At 37.2% G+C, this 18,820-nt stretch overlaps 1 protein-coding gene across 27 annotated transcripts in view; it reads right to left on the minus strand.

Moving 5' to 3' along the window:
• LOC113844105 (uncharacterized) overlaps positions 1 to 18,820 on the minus strand; it is a 43,113-nt gene that overhangs the window by 15,207 nt on the left and 9,086 nt on the right. For 9 of the 27 annotated variants that reach the window (XR_011809941.1, XR_003498296.3, XR_005266390.2 and 6 more), the window contains one exon: positions 11,130 to 11,186. Coding sequence is in view for 5 of the 27 variants with exons in the window: in XM_072039443.1 (XP_071895544.1) it covers positions 11,130 to 11,186 (57 nt within the window). In the remaining 22 variants the exon portion in view is untranslated. The other 18 variants (XR_003498300.3, XR_011809947.1, XR_011809950.1 and 15 more) reach the window with 7 other exon arrangements.

The raw sequence follows: 18,820 nt of genomic DNA on the forward strand, positions 1-18,820 counted from the left end.
GCTGTAATTCCAAGTCAACATTCATTACTCATATAGTTCCATTTTAATGCAAACAGCTATGCATTGCTCAGAAGTTATTTGTAATATTTTAAGTATTTTACTCTAGGAACACATGCACTGTTGCCTAAAAAAAAAAAAAAGCAACAGTATTCTTTCTATAACAGAATTGAAAATTTAGGACTTCCTTCCATACAATAACATAGGACATGCAGTAAAAGAGCATTCCATTGAGGGAATGTGAGATAATACATCACCATGCAACGTGTGCTTCCTCCCCATATTAAGAGTCCATCAAGCTATGGACTTCAGCAACAAACATTTGTTTTCCTCTAACTTTCAAAAAGTCCTGAAAAGCCCATACAATGATTGTAACTTGTTATTGGTCCATTGTCAACCTGAGCCATAAGAACACTGGAGTCAGAGCTCTTCTTTTTCACACTGCCATGGAGGCAGGTGGGACCACAGGGAACATAGCAGCAAGACAAAAATGTGTCCTGCCACAGATCTGTCACTAATTCATGACTTCTGGAAGTCCAAGTGACATCTGTCTGTGGGCTGGGTGCCAGAGGTCCTTTGGGCACTGATGTCTCTTGTGGCACCAGTGCTATCCCTCCACCCATGACACGTCTCCTTCTGGTCAGGTGCATTCTTTCTTAGTGCTTCACAGAACTGCATGGCTGTCCTCGCACACCAAGCAGGCCTGCTGCTTGCTTTGCTATTCTCATCTTCTTCCTGCCACACAAGCTGGCAGTCAGAGGGCCTAGAAGCTCAGTGAATGCTGGGCCAGCTGCAGGGGGCCTGTTTTATAGGGCCCGCAGCAAAGGTAGGGCAGTGGTGGCCACGGTGACTTCAGCAAGCATCTGCAATGGAGTGACCCACGCGTGGCCAAAGGCGGCTATGTTGGGAATGGCTTGGAAGATGCCCTCACGTGGAAGGAGGAGGAGGGTTGGGGGCCTGAGGCCCCCGTTTCTGGGGCTGGATCCCCTGGGCCATTTGGCTTGCCAGAGAGAAAGGCTGCTCCTCAGCCACAGGGACTGCCCTGCACCTCCTATTCTGTGCCCTGAGTTTATTTTTAACACTGGTTTAGGTAATTTCATTCTATTCTTTACAGAAAAGAACAGAAGCAAGGTGCATCTCCAGCCCTAATTCCCATGTATGCTCTGTGCTCTGAGTGAAGAATTTCTTCCTCACATCACATCTCATCTAAATCTCTCCTCCATTTGTTCACAGCCATTATTCCTCATTACATGGCTACACTCCCTGATAGAGTCCCTCTCCAGCTTTCTTCTAGACCACTTTTATGGGTAGGGTTAGGTGGCAAAAATGCAGGACCAAACAAATTTTAGCCTTATCTACCTGGCTATCTACATGTTCCATATGACATTTTCCAGCTTAAACCTTCTTGCCAGGTTGGTCTGTCCCACCACAATCAGTTCACCAACAGAAGTAGGTATCTACTTGCAAGGTGTTTAGTAATCTGCTTATAGCATATCTCTTTCCAAAAGTTCTTAAATGTAAGTAATGCAAGTGAAGTGTTTACATTTTAAACCAAGAATCAATAATTTCTTGATTTTTTTTTCTTATATGGGTCAAAGCCCATGAATGTAACCCATCTAATTTACCTTGAGTGAGTCTTGGCAAAACATCAGTCGGCAACTCTCAAAAATCTCATGGCATGCCAGAGGCTACCAAGTTGGGTTCATTTCACACTTTTCAGGGATCTTTATTTAAGTATAGGATACCACTGTACAGCTCAAAGAGCTTTATCAGAAGCCACGCATTCAGAGACAAACTTTAGTGCCAGAGTTAGAGTGAAATTTAACCCTGAAGTTGCAACTAACAAGTTATAAGCCAGGAAATTTGAATTAAATAATACACTCACTAACAGTATTAATATCTAGCAAGTGCACAAAACCACTAGAATCCACACAGGAACCGTTTGAAACTTGCCATGGTAACAGTGCACCAAAGCTAGCTATCAGACCTCATTCCTCCCACTAGATGACTTATTCTGCAGGAATAAAAATACTAATACTAATACTATTCCCAAGCCCTCTTATAATTCAAAAACAGATTTCAGCAGTATGCTTTTAAAATTAAATGTAGGTTGCAGGGAAGAATCAGGCCCTGTAGATTCTGGTAATACACTGATAAACATAATATTTGTTTCACCTTCACCCATGTTAGCCCCTTCCAAGGTTTAAATTTATGGGCAACAGTGTCTGTTCCTTTCACAGGGGTTTTGTAAATGCATAACATTAATCTGTCACTTGATTTTCCACTTTAGCTAGTACACACAATGAGGCACAAAAAGCAATAAGGTACATTGGTAATGACTCTCAATGATACATCCATATGTATTTCATATTGGAGTGTGACCCCTGTGCAAATTAGGTTTATTCCCACAAAAGCTCGTTTTCATCTAGCTAGCATCTTTTCAGGTGGTGACCATGAAGTGCACCAGGGCAGACTTACACAAGACACCCTCAGCATTGTACTAGCCTCAGTATGGCTTTTGGATTTATGACCAAATCATCCCATTAGTATATAGCTCTATTGTAATACAAATGTAAATACAATTATATGAGATAAAGGCTATCCTTCAGGAAGGACAGCTGTACAGCACAAGCATTTTATCCCTACCTGATACAACATATGTTATAGTATTTGTATATACTGAAAAATTAAGAAAAACAGCTGTCACATCACAGCATCCATTAAACATCTGCCACATGTTTTCTCAGACAAGCCTCTTCTTGCTCTGAATCCATATTTATCTTTCAGCTTTTCCTTGTAGTTTTGATGCAGTCATTTATTACAAGGAAAACATTTCTGAGATACCACGTATTTCTATACAACACCATCAAAAATGAAAGCAATAAAACAGGTTCAAAAATTGCATCCTTTTGTGCATCTAAAAACATACTGCATTCATCAATAGTCATGCAATATCTATTTTTAATTAGTGAACCAATTTTTAATCAATAATGGAAAGTTCAATGTCTTTAGTGTTCAAACACCTAACATTAGAATATTCAGAAAGTAAATCATATTCAATTAGCTCAATTCCTTCACATTTACATATTAATCTTCACTTTCTGGAGTGAAAGGTATTTGAAATGCTAGGAGGGCTTTGATCTTCCTGAAAAGTGTAAGGATTATTAGATTTTGAATGCCTTTTTGCAATACTTTCAAGATCACTGATCCTCATATATTTTCTCCCTGGAACTGTAGTTCCTTTGCTGAGACATCTGGCTTTAAACAGTCTGGTGCTATCACTGGTGCAGTAATATAAATCAGACTGAGGGTGTACAGTCTGAACTCTTGCACAACATAGAAATTACTCAAAAATTTGGAAGCCAAATTTTTAAAGCATCCAGGATTAAAGCACAATGTTGGTTTTGCTGCTTGTATGACTGCAGGAGAGAGATCTCCTAGCAGAAAATGTGTGTTAGTGATGAAAGGGACTACCTCGATCACTGAGTTGAGTTTTCCCTCAAGTCCTAAACACATATAGCGGATATTAAATAAAAAGATATTTAACACTAACGTCAATTCTACCCATTCATCCATAACAGTTGAAAGAAACTCACAGTTTAGAATGTATATCTTTAGCATAAAAGATGAAAAAATACTTTTAGACATAAAACAGAAATAAGGAGCAAGGACATTTAGCACTACTAGAGGTTGTGCACTGTCAAGGAGTTGCAGTGAAACAGATGAACTGAGCCCAGGAACTGAACTTAAAACAAAACAACACAGAAAAATAACAAAACGTTCTCTGCCAGTCTAAACAAGAAAAGAGAATGGGAAGAGATTTCCTTACGCCCCTCAAATCTGAGGACTGCAAGCCAGATGGCATTGCCAAGCTTGGAAGGAAAACAAACAGCATCCTGACAATGTCATCTAGGAACAACAGCAGAGTTGTTCAGTCTCCCCTCTTTAGTTTCCAGTGAAGATAAAGCAAAGAAATTAAACATAATTATGCAAAAATAAAAATGCATGAGGGGGAGACAGGGAAAAGAATACTTCTTCAACCCTCCACATAAGCAGTGGCAATCCTCTATTAACAGATAATTGATTAGAAACAAAAGACATTTAGTCTAACAACTCTTTCCAAACCATTTACAATATTCAAGAACATCCTAGCCAACAATACATATCTTTCCTTGAATTTGTCAAGATCCACTTTCAAATGATACATTTCCAAGCCTTTTGCTCTACTTACTTACGAAAGTTCATTTCATAACTTCAGTCCTCCACTGGTTACATATTTGGTACCAATGCTGAAATAGCATCACATAAAATCACAGCTTACTTCCTCCTTACTAATGGATTGGTTTAAGATCAGTCAATAGCAAAGAATACCAGAAATCTATACAAATTACCACTGTATTTTAAATTAACAACAGACATTTCATTACTATAAAAATTTCACACACTGCTTCAAAAACCAGGTGACATGGCTGTAAATGTGACCTGGAACAGTGCTTTAAGAAGTGACCTCAGAACGTACAAGAAGTTATACTTGAGAATTAAACAAAACTTCCCCTGAGCATCTCACTGGTTGCCTTTCTAGATTACAATCCAATCAAAAACAAAAGCAAGCATTGCTATAATCTCTTTCAAACAAAATGATCTCTTCCATCAGCCCAATTTCTTCTCCTGAAGAGAGGTCAGTTTTATCTCAGTTTTTATTTTTGCTCTTCTACGCTAGATTTATCCTGAGTTGCAGCATTGCTTTCGATTTCCTATTCCCTAAACAAACAAAAATAGATTCTCAGTAAAGATCCCAAGTCCTATCTTCTTTCTTTCCTGCCAAGAATAACTTATTTCAGCAAGTGCACCAGAATCATCACAACTCATAATTAGCAAAGCTCTTGTTTTAGCCTGTTTAAACAATGCAATATTTAATGTTACATCTGCAGCTGGTCTGAGCTGAAACAAAACTATTCACATGATCTGTGTTTTAAGTTACCATTTCCACAGTCAGTAACCTAAATTCTTTATGTAATCCACATGGCATTGCCTTCACTGCACCTTCAATGTTTATTTCAAATACTTAACACGAAGACAGAATATAGCCTGCAAAGTCCTTATTTTTCATGACAAGTTAGAAATAACTAGTTTTAATTTTGATTTCAGCACTCAATTTCTGGTTGGTCAATTAGAAGGTATATTTCCAAAAATGGCACAAATCTGAACTGCATACCACATAAATAGCATGTTTCAGAGCTCTACTAACAGAGTAACATTGAACACTCATGGAAACTGTCTCCAGATATATTAAATGTTTAAATTTTACTTTATATTTAATATAAATATCAGATGTCTTATGCCAGGACCCTCATTGTTACTCAACTCTATATATCAGCATTAAGACAGAATTTCAGTTTATTATATGCATATATCATGACAAAGTATTGCAGATTTCCTCTGTAAGCCACATACAACTTGCACCACTACATGTTACTCATTCAAGAGATATTATAATAGATACATGAAGTGTATCTATTATAATACATGTCTTACAACACTTCATTTTTGGGCAAGGGATTTGCATATTAAATAGATTGCTACAAACCTATATTGTTTTATACACCTAATACTTTTGAGCAATGTCTCTCAAAAATGTAAACAAAAGACAGAGCATTTGCCTACTGTGATCTATTTTACCAAAAGTTATTTCAGATAGTGGATGTTTGGGGAGAGTTTATCTTTAAAAAACAAACAAACAAACAAACAAACAAACAAAAACCACTACAGTCTTTAGTCTTACAGCAGGTGTTAGCACTTGTTTATATTACAATACAGCCAAGTTTTGTTTCTCAGTAGATTGTTCTTCCAACCTTACTTCAAACATTCTCCATACAATATGCTGCCTGCAATCTTTTATTGTTGGCAATGCAAGTATCAAGGTCATGCATCAACATCCATCAGCTGTACACAGCTCCATTTCTTCCCACTCTGCCACTGGCACTACAAAGGTTGTCCCTGCACCTGCAGCAGAGCAAAGAAGCCTTCAGAGCGCACTTCTTGCTTTAGTTCTAATAATTTAATAACATTACCTTAAATATGCTAATAGTAGTTGAAAAACTGAAACAGAAGGACATGTTTTGTTTGTGTCAGAGCTGCTGCTCTCTATGCCAATTCCACTCTGCATTAAAAACCACCCAAACCCTTCTCTCCCTTTCCAAGCACACACAGCCATGTGGTTGGGTACTTGAGGCACACCTGCCAGCAGGTCAGTCCCAGAACAGATGAGGATGTGAGCTAGGACAGCAGACCAGAGGAGCTAACCATAACTAAACCAAGGTAAGTGCTAGAGAAAAACAGGGGCCCTCCTACAGATACCCTGCAGGAACAGGTTCCCTGGAAATCAAAATACAGCAGGGGAAGATGCTGGAAGCAGAAGTGGTATCTACAAACATACACAGGAAAGAATACAGTCTGGAACTGTTTGACAGCATGTTATTATAGGCGCTTCTCTAAATCCATTGGCAATTTGGATTTATCTGGCTTTTTCTACTTTAGCTGGAGATGTCTTATGCGAAATCCTAGTGGGCTTTCCTTTGAGCAGGCAGTAAGGATGGATTTTCTTGAGACACCACAGACCGTACACTATGATAATCCTTTTGGGGATCACACAGAGCATAACATCGTTTATTCTTACATAAGAGATTCTTTATTCTCTTCCTTTCATGCTTTAACTCCCTTATATTTACCTTTCATTGACACTCACTGTTCCATGACCATTCCGTTTTTATTCTTTCCATGCCCACCAATTTTCTGATTCCCATTCCCATCATCTTGCATCTTATCCCTATTTTCTATTTTAGCGTTCCTGAACAGTTCATGTGCCACGTAGCTACCATTTCTATTCCAAACTGTTCTCCTCATTTCCCTCCAGCCTTTATTTCTGATACTCTCTTTACCTCTGAATAGCTGCCCTTTTGCCCTTCATTTTACACTAATCAGTCCATTTAAGCTCGTTATTTATAATAGTATGGAAGGCTATATTAGTTAGCTTCCACCCAGGGCAGGAAGCAAATAGCCTTCTCTATTCCAACAGTTCCTTCTATGAGCACCTTCCACTCACTACTTCTAGTGCAAATACCCCAAGTCATTTCTGCTTTTCAGCTTTTATTACTGCACAGGGATAAAATTTGGAGAGAAACAAAAATAACTGCTCCCAGAATATTGTAAGACATTCTTTTCTTCAGCCTAATTCAGCTTAAGCATTACAATACTGTCAGATGCATTATTTTAATTTTAACATTGACAAGAAAATTCACTGCAAGTATCTTTCATTATCAGGTATTTATAATCTAGGATTTCTGCAAACCCTACCATAAACAATTAAACCATTGCATTCAAATGTCCAACTTCTATTCCTGCTTCAAATCTGCTGAAAAAGCTCCTGTGATTCCTTAATATGTTATTTCCACATAGGCCTGCAGATAAACTGAGCAAAATGATCTGCTGCTTGCTAGGAGTATGTAGTCCTACCTATATGGCCTATATGAATTCTGGGCTGTTAAGACTTCTCTCAGTTAAGTTTCCATTTTAAAGACTGAAAACTGCTTAAATCCTCCTGTTTTATTCCTCTGCCACGTATGTGACAGCCTCCCAATGTTCTTAAAGAACTTTTTTTTCCATATATCCCTAAATATTCTATCCAGTCATTATTCGTGATTAATGTAGATATCATGAGGCCTTCGTCCTTTCTCCTGGTTTCATTTTTATCTGCAAACTTCTTTATGATTTTTCATTTTGTTTTTCACATTCTAAGGCCCTTCAGCTTTTTCTCCAGTATCTCCCAATTTACTGTTATTCACAGTTAATACTTTTCCTTCTATTATATATCTTCAACTATGCAACTGAACCCATCTATAGTCTTTCACCTGTCAAGTTGACACATCCATCCAAATGACAGAAAATTACCACATTTTTGTCAGCAGTAGCGCAGGAAGCATTAAGATTATTTATCTTGCTACTTTTCAGGTAAGCCAATATAAAAGGTAACGCCTAGGACTAGTTAATATGCATTGTAGTTACTACATATTATACCACTTACAAATTTATACACACACCAAATGAAATTGAATGCTAATTTCAAACATGCCAATATGAAATCTTTCCAATACCTCATGTTTACTCTTCCTTTCTTGCTTTAAATTTACTCCACATCTATTGTAGCAGAAAATAGAATCTGACTCAAAGGGAATAATAAATCCTTTCTTTTATTAACAGAAACACTGTAATTCACAATACATGATATGTTCCTCTCATTAGGTTTTTGATGAAAAATATTAACGACATTTTGGCCAAATATCTAGCTACCCATTTCTGAATAAGATCTCTTTTGAGACATTCACATTATGTAATGGTCAGGAGCTTTGAACACAAGTTAGGATTTTATTACATCTTATTTGCAATAAAACAGAAGCCAAATGCAGATCTATCCAGTGATTTTGAGCAATACTCAGATAGTGAAAAGCATTTTTATGAACATTACAACATAATGCATGCTTTTCGAGAAACTATTTTCTACTGATGAACCTTTGTTAGGATATGAACCAATCTTATTTAAATGTTCATCTCTGCTTATCTCTGTAGTGTCAACATAAATCCTTAAATCACAGAGAAGTAAAATAGGATGTGAATTTGAAGCAGAATATTTTATCATCTCTAATACTGAGTAGGAAGAGTAGTCTGGTTATATTCAACAGCATCATTGTAAGTTCCTTCAGGACTGAAGTGAGGTACTGAAAACAGGGATGACTGTCATTCTCTGTATGTTACTTCTGTTTTTTAGTTAATCAACAAGGCTTTCAAGAGTGGTAAAATACAAAACTACACTATGAAGAATGTATAATACAGACCTGGATGAATTTTATTCTAGGACTGCAAATAAACAGGCCACACTAAAGTGAGAATAAATTTGTCAGCACTTCAATAATCCATTTGAGATGTACATTGCCTTTTCCTACATGCTTTTCTATTATGTGCTGATAAGACTTGTAGGGAACATGATCTATTTTGTCTTTGTGCTTTGCATTAGCAGGTGTGAAAAGTACTGACCTTAGAGACCTTAAAAATTAAATCTTCTATTTGTTTGTTGGTCAGGTAAACAAATGCTTATGGGATTAACACAGGTGATAAAAGCTAACTCATAGAAGTGTTTTGTTTTTGTTTTACAAGTATCACTGTAAAGGTTAAAAGTACTCATTCACTAGTGTATTTCACGAGTGTGTTTGAGTAGCTCTGAAACACACAGTAAAAGCTAAACACATTTTAAATGCTTTCTGTAAAAATAAACTAACTTAAACATGTTCATAAATAATTCTAAAAGAAAGCACCACACATATGATGACTGCTGATTAGATCAGTGAGACCCATTTATAAAGAGAATTTTCATCCACTCAGAAGTAGAGAAACTAATCTCACACAGAATACCAAACTACACTGACTTGTAACAGTGTGGGTTAGATTTGAATTTGTGATCAATACTGCACTGCATCACTAATAACCTCAGTTACTTAGTTTCCTTCAACAAAACTTCTCAATTATCTGCTACAGACTACCCCTAGAGTGATCTTCCTCTTTAAAGCAGAATGCCTTTCAATTTCCTTTGTAAGCAGTTAAGGCCAGACTTGTTCCACTGCCAGGATGAGTGAGGGAGCAAGCAGCAGAGTGCTCATGGAGGAGAGTATCACAGACTTCATGTGACCAGAAGGTTAGATTCATGTTCTCTTCAAAGAAGTAGAGCTGGAATGATGGAGATGTGCTGACCCAGAGGAGCCAAAACAACTTCCAGTGTTTGAACCTACTTTTCAGAAGCTGTCACACACCTTATTGTCCATGTGTTCCAGTTCAGCGTAACTAGCATATCTCCTGAGATGTTGTAAAGTAAAGACACCAGCCTCCCTCAGTAAATGATACTATCATGTATTTCTTCTATTTACTTAGACTCTATGCTGAGGTATGAAGGAAAAAAAAAAAAAAACAGAATTCAGCATCCTTTATCACACAAGGGTCTGACTTCATTCTCTTAATATCATTTACATCCGTGTCTTTCCTACCTCAGAAATCTTAGATATTTGTGTTCAAAGCCATGAAAGTAAATGATGCCAATGGTAAGTTTGTGTTTGGAAGGTGTACTGGAGATCAGCTGAACTGCAACAATAAAAGATTCTATGTACTTTAAAGAAGAAACTAAATACACAATTTATACATTGCTGTTTGTGAAAGTATAAAAATAATAACTTAAATCTCTCTAAACATAAGGTTGTAGAACTTGGGCTGTTAGTAAAGCATTACACTTGCAGAATAATCATACCTTAGTCCTCAAAGTGCAAGCAAATTGACCTCCTCTAAGTAAAAAACACATATATTAAATATTGGATTGAAAAGTGGAAAGAAAGTCAAGCTTACTCTTTGTTCTCAGCATAGGGTCTCCAAGAAAACAAAAATACAAGACTTAAAATATTTTTTGTTAAAGTGCTCTAACATACTACCCAATATTTCCTTAAAATAATGGATGTTGCTGCTCAGAATAGCAAAGTATACTTCCTTCAGTTCTTTAAGTAGAAGAGACATTTCTCCAGGCAATCATGGAAAATGCTTTCCTGATTTAAAAATGAAAATGGCCTTGTTAGCATTTTTGCGAGGTGGAATATCTGAACAGAGGTATAAAATTGCCATATGAATTAGAAAATATTATCCTTCAGCTAGCAACTCATACTGTGAAATCAGAATCACAAGCAAAATGATGGTTAAAGAAAAAAATTTGTATTGGGCAGCTCAACTTCATCCAAGATAGCACAGTGAGGATTCCTGTATGTCCCAGCTTTTTACTCCATAGGGAGAAAAAAAGGGAGTCAATTAGGTAGACCTTTTTAAGAATCAGAAATAAACTAGACCTAATTCCTTTAGAAGTCTATCAGTGCTGCCCTAAAATCAAGTAAAGGGATTGCCTTGAGATGAATGAAGGTGAATGCTTCTAATGGTTCAAAATGCATCTCTTTCATCATTCTTGATTATTTATTTAGGGAACAAAATGAAAGTTTTAAAAATTACTTTATTTTCCTCTTATTTGCTGTCCATATCTCCTTTACAGGACTTACCCTATTGAGCCATTGACATCCAAGACCAGGAGCAAGTCCTGAAAGAATAAAAGCACTCTGTGGACAAGAAGAGAAATATATGTGAATCCAAAGTCAGAATTCCTGTAAAATATTTCTGCTTAGTGCAATTGAAATAATTGAATTCCAGGTTCATGTAGAGCTAAACTCTCAGAAATGTAACAACAGTCTTAACTAGAGACACTTTAACAATGACAAAGAATCAAAATGATACAGTTTCAATAAAAAACAAAACCTATTATAGTCCTCCAATAACTTACTTTCACCACAAAGCCTGCAAGTATAGCAGCAAGGGAATGAAACTCATCCAACCTCGTGACCAATGTTGTTATGTAAATTCAGTTACCACAGATGAACACACCTGTCACAGTTTCTCCCACGTATGGTATAAAAGGGAAATATTAAAAACTGCAAGACATCCTAAACAGCGTAAGCAATTTTATTCCCTGAAGCAATGCTGCCATCTTGTGAGAGAAACGTTTAAAAAAAGTTTTAGTTTTCTAGATTTATCCCAAGTGATTGGGAGTTTGAGACAAAGAGGTAAGGAATTAACACAGATGTGAACTGGAAAACAGTCTGAGCCCAAAGGACATTCACTTTTCCACCACATAACTAGGTTCTTTCTGAAAACACAGAAGAGATGCGCAATACTGTCCAAGAACTAAAAATTCTTAAAAGTAAGCTGTCTTCGATTAATTCAGAAGCAAACAGAACATTCAATATTGCAGAAGTAAATTCAAAACTATGTCAACTTGCATTTCAGGTACGAATGAGAGCAGAACTACTACATATTGCCCATATTAAACATCAGTGATTCCCATCTCTTTTCACGATGTAAAGGATTTTGTATGATTAGGCATTTAACTCAGTTCTCAAAATTACTTACATCCATCCTTGACATTGAGGATAATGGGAGCAAGGTTAAGGGAACAAATCACGATTAAGTAAATTTATTATTAATCCCTTTTAGTGACATTTGAAATGTTCATGGACCAGACCAAATGGGGACCATTCAATACAGAGCAATATTTTCACGTGTTTTTTTTTTCTCACCACAAAGCCAAGCATATGTTTTAATACAATTCCTTTATGTTTTGTCCCTAATTCACATGCACACACAGACTTTAAGACCAACTATGACCACCTACAGTGGGATTGAATTTAATTGCATGGACTAAAGAAATGCCAACTGTAACTACATCTAGAGTGAAATTTTCCATCCACATTTTTCCAGCTTGAAATGTCACCTCAAGAAATGTTACGCATCTTCAACAGGAATCTCTTTTCAAAACAAATAAAGTAGGCTTAATAAGATCAAAACATTCTGACTTCACTTGTGTGAATAGAATAGTTCAGTTTTCTATTTCCACATTTAAAATTTGTGACACATAAAATCAAAATTATAAATATTTAATGATGTCAAGGTGGAAGTAAGAAGAAAATTTATAGTATTATAATGAACATATGCCATAGAGCCTGCATGCATATTCAACTTTCACCTGGGAATACCGAAAATCTCCTAAAATCAATTTTAGTATTATGTCTAAAGATTTCTTGAATTACTAGAAAAAAATTGCTTGTTCTTCCTGGATGCAAAAATCCACATCTTCCTGCAAACACCCTCACATCAGAAACAGCTTCATGTTATCTGGGTTTACAATGGCAGCTACAGACCTACAGACCTCTCCTCTATCCCAATATGGAAATTTGTTATATCACAAGGAGTGAAAAATAACTCCTTGCAGGTGTTGCTAAAATTAAGCTGTTACTGTCCAGTTACAGTAAATGGCTAGTAGACAGAGGACCACTGGTTTCCACATCATTACCACACTATGTTAGATTTCACTCTTGCTGTGTTAGTCTTACAGCTCTGGGTCTTCATAGTCAGTAATTCAGTAATTTTAGTATTTATACAAATGTAAAATGTTTTGCTATCTTTGAACAAAAAGCAGCACAAGCTCAATTATCAGACACTTTGGCACTTACTAGTTGAAGACTAGGCATGACACATTAGCTTGCATCACTACCCCAGTGTTATAAATGAGGTCTCAACTCAATCTGAATTTTGTAATATTTATAAAACAAATATTTCTAAAAGGTATAAAAGGCAAGTAAACAGCTGGGTGTGCGGGGAGTCTATGCTCCACCAACACGCACACATGAACATCAAACGTTCTAAATATACAGAACATTGCTTTACATACTAAACCCGAGTATGCCTATAGATACGTACAATCAGGAAAGGTAACAAACAATCCTTTAAGTTCCATGACTTAACGGTCTCCATTTTCCATTCTTCAGGCCTTATGCATCCCGTTCTTCCCGGATCGAAGAAAAGCACATCCATCTCCTTCTCAAGGCCAATAGGCCTGGGTCAAAAGGCACGTTCAGGTCACCAGGGGGCGTAACAGCAAAAGCCTTCGATGGCTGTAGCAGCAGAGGGGCCCATGGCGTAGCAGAAGGATCAGTAAAGGAGCCCGCAGCTCCCTCACTGTCTGGCAAACCACACGTTTGTGATTGTGGTCCCACAGGGCTCTTTAAGGCCTCAGAGACTGCTCGCCAGGTGCCGAGCAATCCCGCTGCAGCCTTGTCGTTTTTAGTTGCAGAGTCCCACACCTTGACCTCAGTTTGGTCCCATATTTCAGGCTCATAAACTGTCCGATTGTTAATAAGGAGAATAAGCTGTAAGGTTACCAGGACAGTCTTTGTTCCTAAGGACGTATGATTCCCCATAACGCGCAGCTGCTTACCAGCAAGGGGCAGTTGTGTGCTGGCTCCGCTTCTCTCAGCTTGAGCTTCTCTCCAGCTCCAGTGCGCCTGTTTCCAGCGACTTTCTGTACGAGCTTCTCTGAGCAGTTTGCTGAGTCTGGCCGAACCTATCTTCATGAGGCAATCAAAGTGCCTGTTCCGTCCTGGTCTCCATTCTCCCAGCCTGTTCCTCTTCACTCCTTTTTCCTGCTTCTTTATTGATGTAACTTCATCATCGTGTTACTTTTTTTTTTTTTAAATCTTGAGGGCAGGTTCCCCTCTAATACCCTTCTCTCCACAGCAGTTCTTTTCAAAACAACTTTTCATTGGTCAAACAACTTTGAATGTAACAACAGCAGCAAACACCCATAAACATCCATGCCTTAATGGCTGGAGAACAAGAAACCATCTGGAGAACAAGAAACTGGAGACTGCATGGAGTCTCCTGAATCACCCTTCTTTGTTCCCTCTAAACTCTTTTATATTCCTGATGGCCTCGTCGTTAAGAGTCTAATGTTATCTCAACCATGGGGTTTTCCAACCCCCATGGCCACATTCCTAAATCTCCCCCCCTTTTTTTTTTTTAATATCAACCATTTTCTCGACACGAATTACCACTCCATATATAACACCAGCATGCATTGTGTGAGCCAAGAACATCTTTTTCTTCTTCCCAGATCCTGCAGGACAGGCAGAAGAGGTAAAATCCTATCCTAGGCTTCTCAAAGAAGAGCTCTTTGCTAGGAAACTAAACCAGAAAATCTGGCCCTGTATAATTAGACAACGTTTTTGTTGTTTGAATTATATTCTGTTTAAATTAGCAGCATGATCTGCTCTTAGTAATTACTTGGAAACATACTGAGCCAGGAGACATTCTACTCACTTCTTTAAAGCACATGGCATTCTATTCACTACACAATGCCACCCGATTTTTTGAATTCAATATACTTAAAGTGTCTAGAGTCTCCAAATAGCTGTATGCATTTATTCAATCTGAAAGCATCGCCTAAAACAAATCATGTTTGAGGAGAGATTAGAATATATTTCTCTTCCCCCTATTACCCTGGATCCATGGGTCTCTGAATCTTTTGATGCTCTGAATCACCACTGTAATTCTTGTAAATATGAATGCTTCTGGCCTAGGAATAGAGAAGGTATGGGGAGAGAGGAGGGAAGAAGTGGCATGCATGCGTCAGCTTACCTACATTTGCAAATAAAATATGCTTATTATGTTTTGTGATACTGGTTATCCAGCTGAGAAACAGATTTTTATCTTTGTTGCAGTCAGAGCTTTTAGAAAAAAAGACTAGGGAGACGTATTTTAATTGCAAAGCAGCCTTACACTGTCAACATTGAGAACGTCCCTTTAAAGGTTTTTGTCTTTAATGTGATTTATCTGTATATCTCACCTCTGAGTGTTAGCCTCATTTGTTTTGCCTCTCCTACACACCTGAGCTTGCTTCGTTTTCTTGGACCAATTCAAAAAATTCAGAAGCATTAGAACTGTGGAGTACAGAAGACATGTCTGCATGGACAAGTAGATGTTTTATAAAGAGTAAGATTTCTGTTCCACTACACAAACTCACGTCTGAGTAGACCAATTAACTTTTTTTTTTTACTGAGAATTTTGTCTTTAGAAATGGTCAGGATCTGCAGAATCCCTTCAAAGGAAGGGTAATTGCTGTCATTTCACGCCCACACTGACACCCCGCCTCCCCTCCATTCCCTTTGCAACCTTTGGTTCACCGTCAGCCCTGAGAAAACAGCCTCCTAGAAGCATCACACAACTGTTACAACCTGGGCTACTTAACTCTGCTTTATATAGAAGAGACCATCTAAATGCTCCTGTTTTAACAGAGATCTCATCCTTCTGACTGTTCCTTCTCACTTAAACTCTTGTCCATGAAGGATGTTCCTCAGGAAAGGGATCTTGTCCCTTTCAGTACGGCCTTGCCATTTCAGCTACTCTTATCCTATTTTAAATAGTAAAAGGCTTATCACACATCTATCACACATCTGTTCACAAAAAAAAAAAAAAAAAAAAATTGACTGTAGATAGCAAGCTTGTAATAGTTTATCATTACAAAAGTTTGTACTTTGGCCTTGGTGACTATGCTAGCTCAGGTATTCTACAGACATCATGCACAAATCAGTGATAGCTTACAGAACAGGTTACTTGCACTGATACCATGAATGGAATAGGCACACAAAAACTGATTGACATCACAAAAACAGAGCTGTGAAACTGCACTCTTCCATTGCTCCTTTATCTGAAGCTCTTTGTTGCCTTCCTATCTGTTCTGAACCTGTAAGTGCATGATTTCTTTTTCACCAGCAACACTGAATTTGACATACCTATATAAATAGTAATCTGAAGTTATTGTATTTTGCAAATTGAACAAAGTGTGTTTTTATACCTTATCCTTTCTTGATTATTTGGCACTTTCAAAACTGGTAGCAAGTCAGAAACTAGGAAGTACAAGTGCCTTATCTGAAAAACAAGATCTTCAGACGATGAAAAGTAAAGAACCATTAGTATTTCACTAAGACCTAGAGAAAACAGAATGCAAAGTTAACAGAAGAGCAGCTTCTCACTGTTCTGTTGGAGCAATGTGTTAAGTATTTAAGATTATATCTTAAGATTTAAAAAAATAGGGGTGGTACAGATTGCTAGATGAACAATAATTGTGTTCTCTGCAGTAAAATACTGAATTTCAAATTTGTAGACAACTTTGTAGAAAAACACCCCTCTGGAGAAAACATACAAGTAATAGTAAATAAGAGCTTTACTTAAATAGCTGAAATGTTTAAATCAAAAGCTAATTCTTTTAATGAAAAAATGTACTTGTCACAAAAACGTAATATAAAGAAGGCAAGTATAATACTTTCATAATACCTTTGTTATTTTTGAACTAGTGTTAAATTGATTTCTAAAATAGCAAGGAAACATGGAAGTACCATACTTTAAAGATTAAACTCTTTTAATGTTGGTTGACCTAAATCCATCTAAGCTTACTTCAGCTCAACTTTGCTTCTCTTTCCCAAGAATAAAGTCAAAATTCTTCTAGCTACACAGAAATGAAGACCTGACAGGTAGACCTTGAAAATAAAAATACAATAAAAAAGGGTTTAACTTGTATTAAGTTATTAAAGGACTTCAACATACCTAAGACATACACATGACATAAAACCAAGGACAATTCCTGCAGTATCATAGATGATCAGCATAAAAGTTTTTACTGTTGACAAAATCTTTCCCTACTGACTTGACCTTCCTTTCCAATTGCAGAACTTAACATTAGTGTAAACTAAAACGCAGTCATTTAACTCCAGTTATTCAACTAAGAATCTAATTAAACCATTCCCATATCAGAAGTTATGAAAAGGTATATTCTTAATAACACCTCTTAACTGGCTGATGATGCAGACAGAATATAGCACAGAGATGTGCAGAAGGCTTGTGGATAATAGAGATCTCAGTGAGGTAATCAAGCATCCTTTATCTGTTAGAACTGTACTAAGTTCAATATAGCAGCATATTTCTTTCCAACCCACTCGCTACATTCTAGTATACTTAAATAACAAGTTAGTCTTAACCTCCAGTAAATGCATGTAAATACATTCCTTTTAGTTTGCTCAGCAGTGAAACAACAAGGATGTTTTTGTCTTATTAATTCCCTGGTGTGTTTTTTCTTCCTGATTGCTGGCACTGGATTCATGCGTGTGTTCTGGAAAACTCAGCATCTGAACCAGCTTTCACTGTAAAGAAACAAGGTGAATTAAGCAGCATACGAATGTAGTTTAGGACATTAAATATCTGACTTGGTGAAAACACTGTTTTCCCTTTCCTGGGAAAACATTAACCCTGCACTAAGACGCTGTTTAGAGGATCCAACTGTTTACATATGCCTTGAACAAATGCAAAACCATCACCAGTAGGTTCTAATGCAGAAAGCACTCCTGTGTTATCATCACTTGTTCTAATTCTGCAAGACACACAGAGGTTTAGTTACTGTTCAAGGCAGTCTGCAATATTTCCCTACCTAATAAAGAAGAGACTAAGGCCAGAACTGAAAAAGTGCTCTATCTGTATGACATACACGCATGCTGAGAAACTTTTCTTATCTCCATCTTGACGTCATATTATGCTGAGACAACTGGCTCTTTTCATCACAGGTTTCTCTGTCCAAAGACCCCCAAGAAAACTGTAAAATACCTATACAGCATTAGAGAGGAGAAGTGGGAAGGTTTTTTTGAGGGGTGCAGTGGGACGAGGATTTCAACATTTCTTTGTCTATGGAAATACTGATCATAGGGCAATACTTGCAGAAAGGACTACTGGATTTAGAAAGCTTTTATCTGTGAACATAACTACTGCATATTGTTTCAGTTTCCAAGTTGATATTAGAAGCTCCCTTATCCCTTAGGCTTCCCTCTCTGAATTCATGTCTCAGGCCTTAAGTTTTCATTTACAGTGTTGCTAGACTAGATGACAAAAGAGACTCTGTACTGCCAGTATAGATACTTATTCCAGTGGCATTTAGCTACTAGTAAACAGCCTGAGACATCCTTATGCAATTTCCTGTTCTTGTCAAAACTCACTCTGATTCCAGCACCAAAACAGCTCACAGCAGAATTAAGAACCTCCTGCTTGCAAGGTGTCTGACACCCAGAGCTGCCTATGCGATTCAGTACATTACGTTCAATTTTCTCAGCAAAAAGACTATTGTGATGAAGAAATGCAGCAGAAGTGGCTTTGCTTCAATTTAACATTAATGTTTTGGCATTTTTATAAGATTTTCTTATCAAAAGCTGTCTTGATTATCACATTATCTACTTCAGTACCAAGCCTTATTGCTTCTAGCTTCTCTCCTATAAAATAGAAGTGTTTTGTATCTTCCAAAAATTTCTTTACATACTGAAAC

Source organism: Anas platyrhynchos, chromosome 5, assembly GCF_047663525.1.
Source record: "Anas platyrhynchos isolate ZD024472 breed Pekin duck chromosome 5, IASCAAS_PekinDuck_T2T, whole genome shotgun sequence".
In the NCBI taxonomy this organism is placed as follows: Eukaryota; Metazoa; Chordata; class Aves; order Anseriformes; family Anatidae; genus Anas; species Anas platyrhynchos.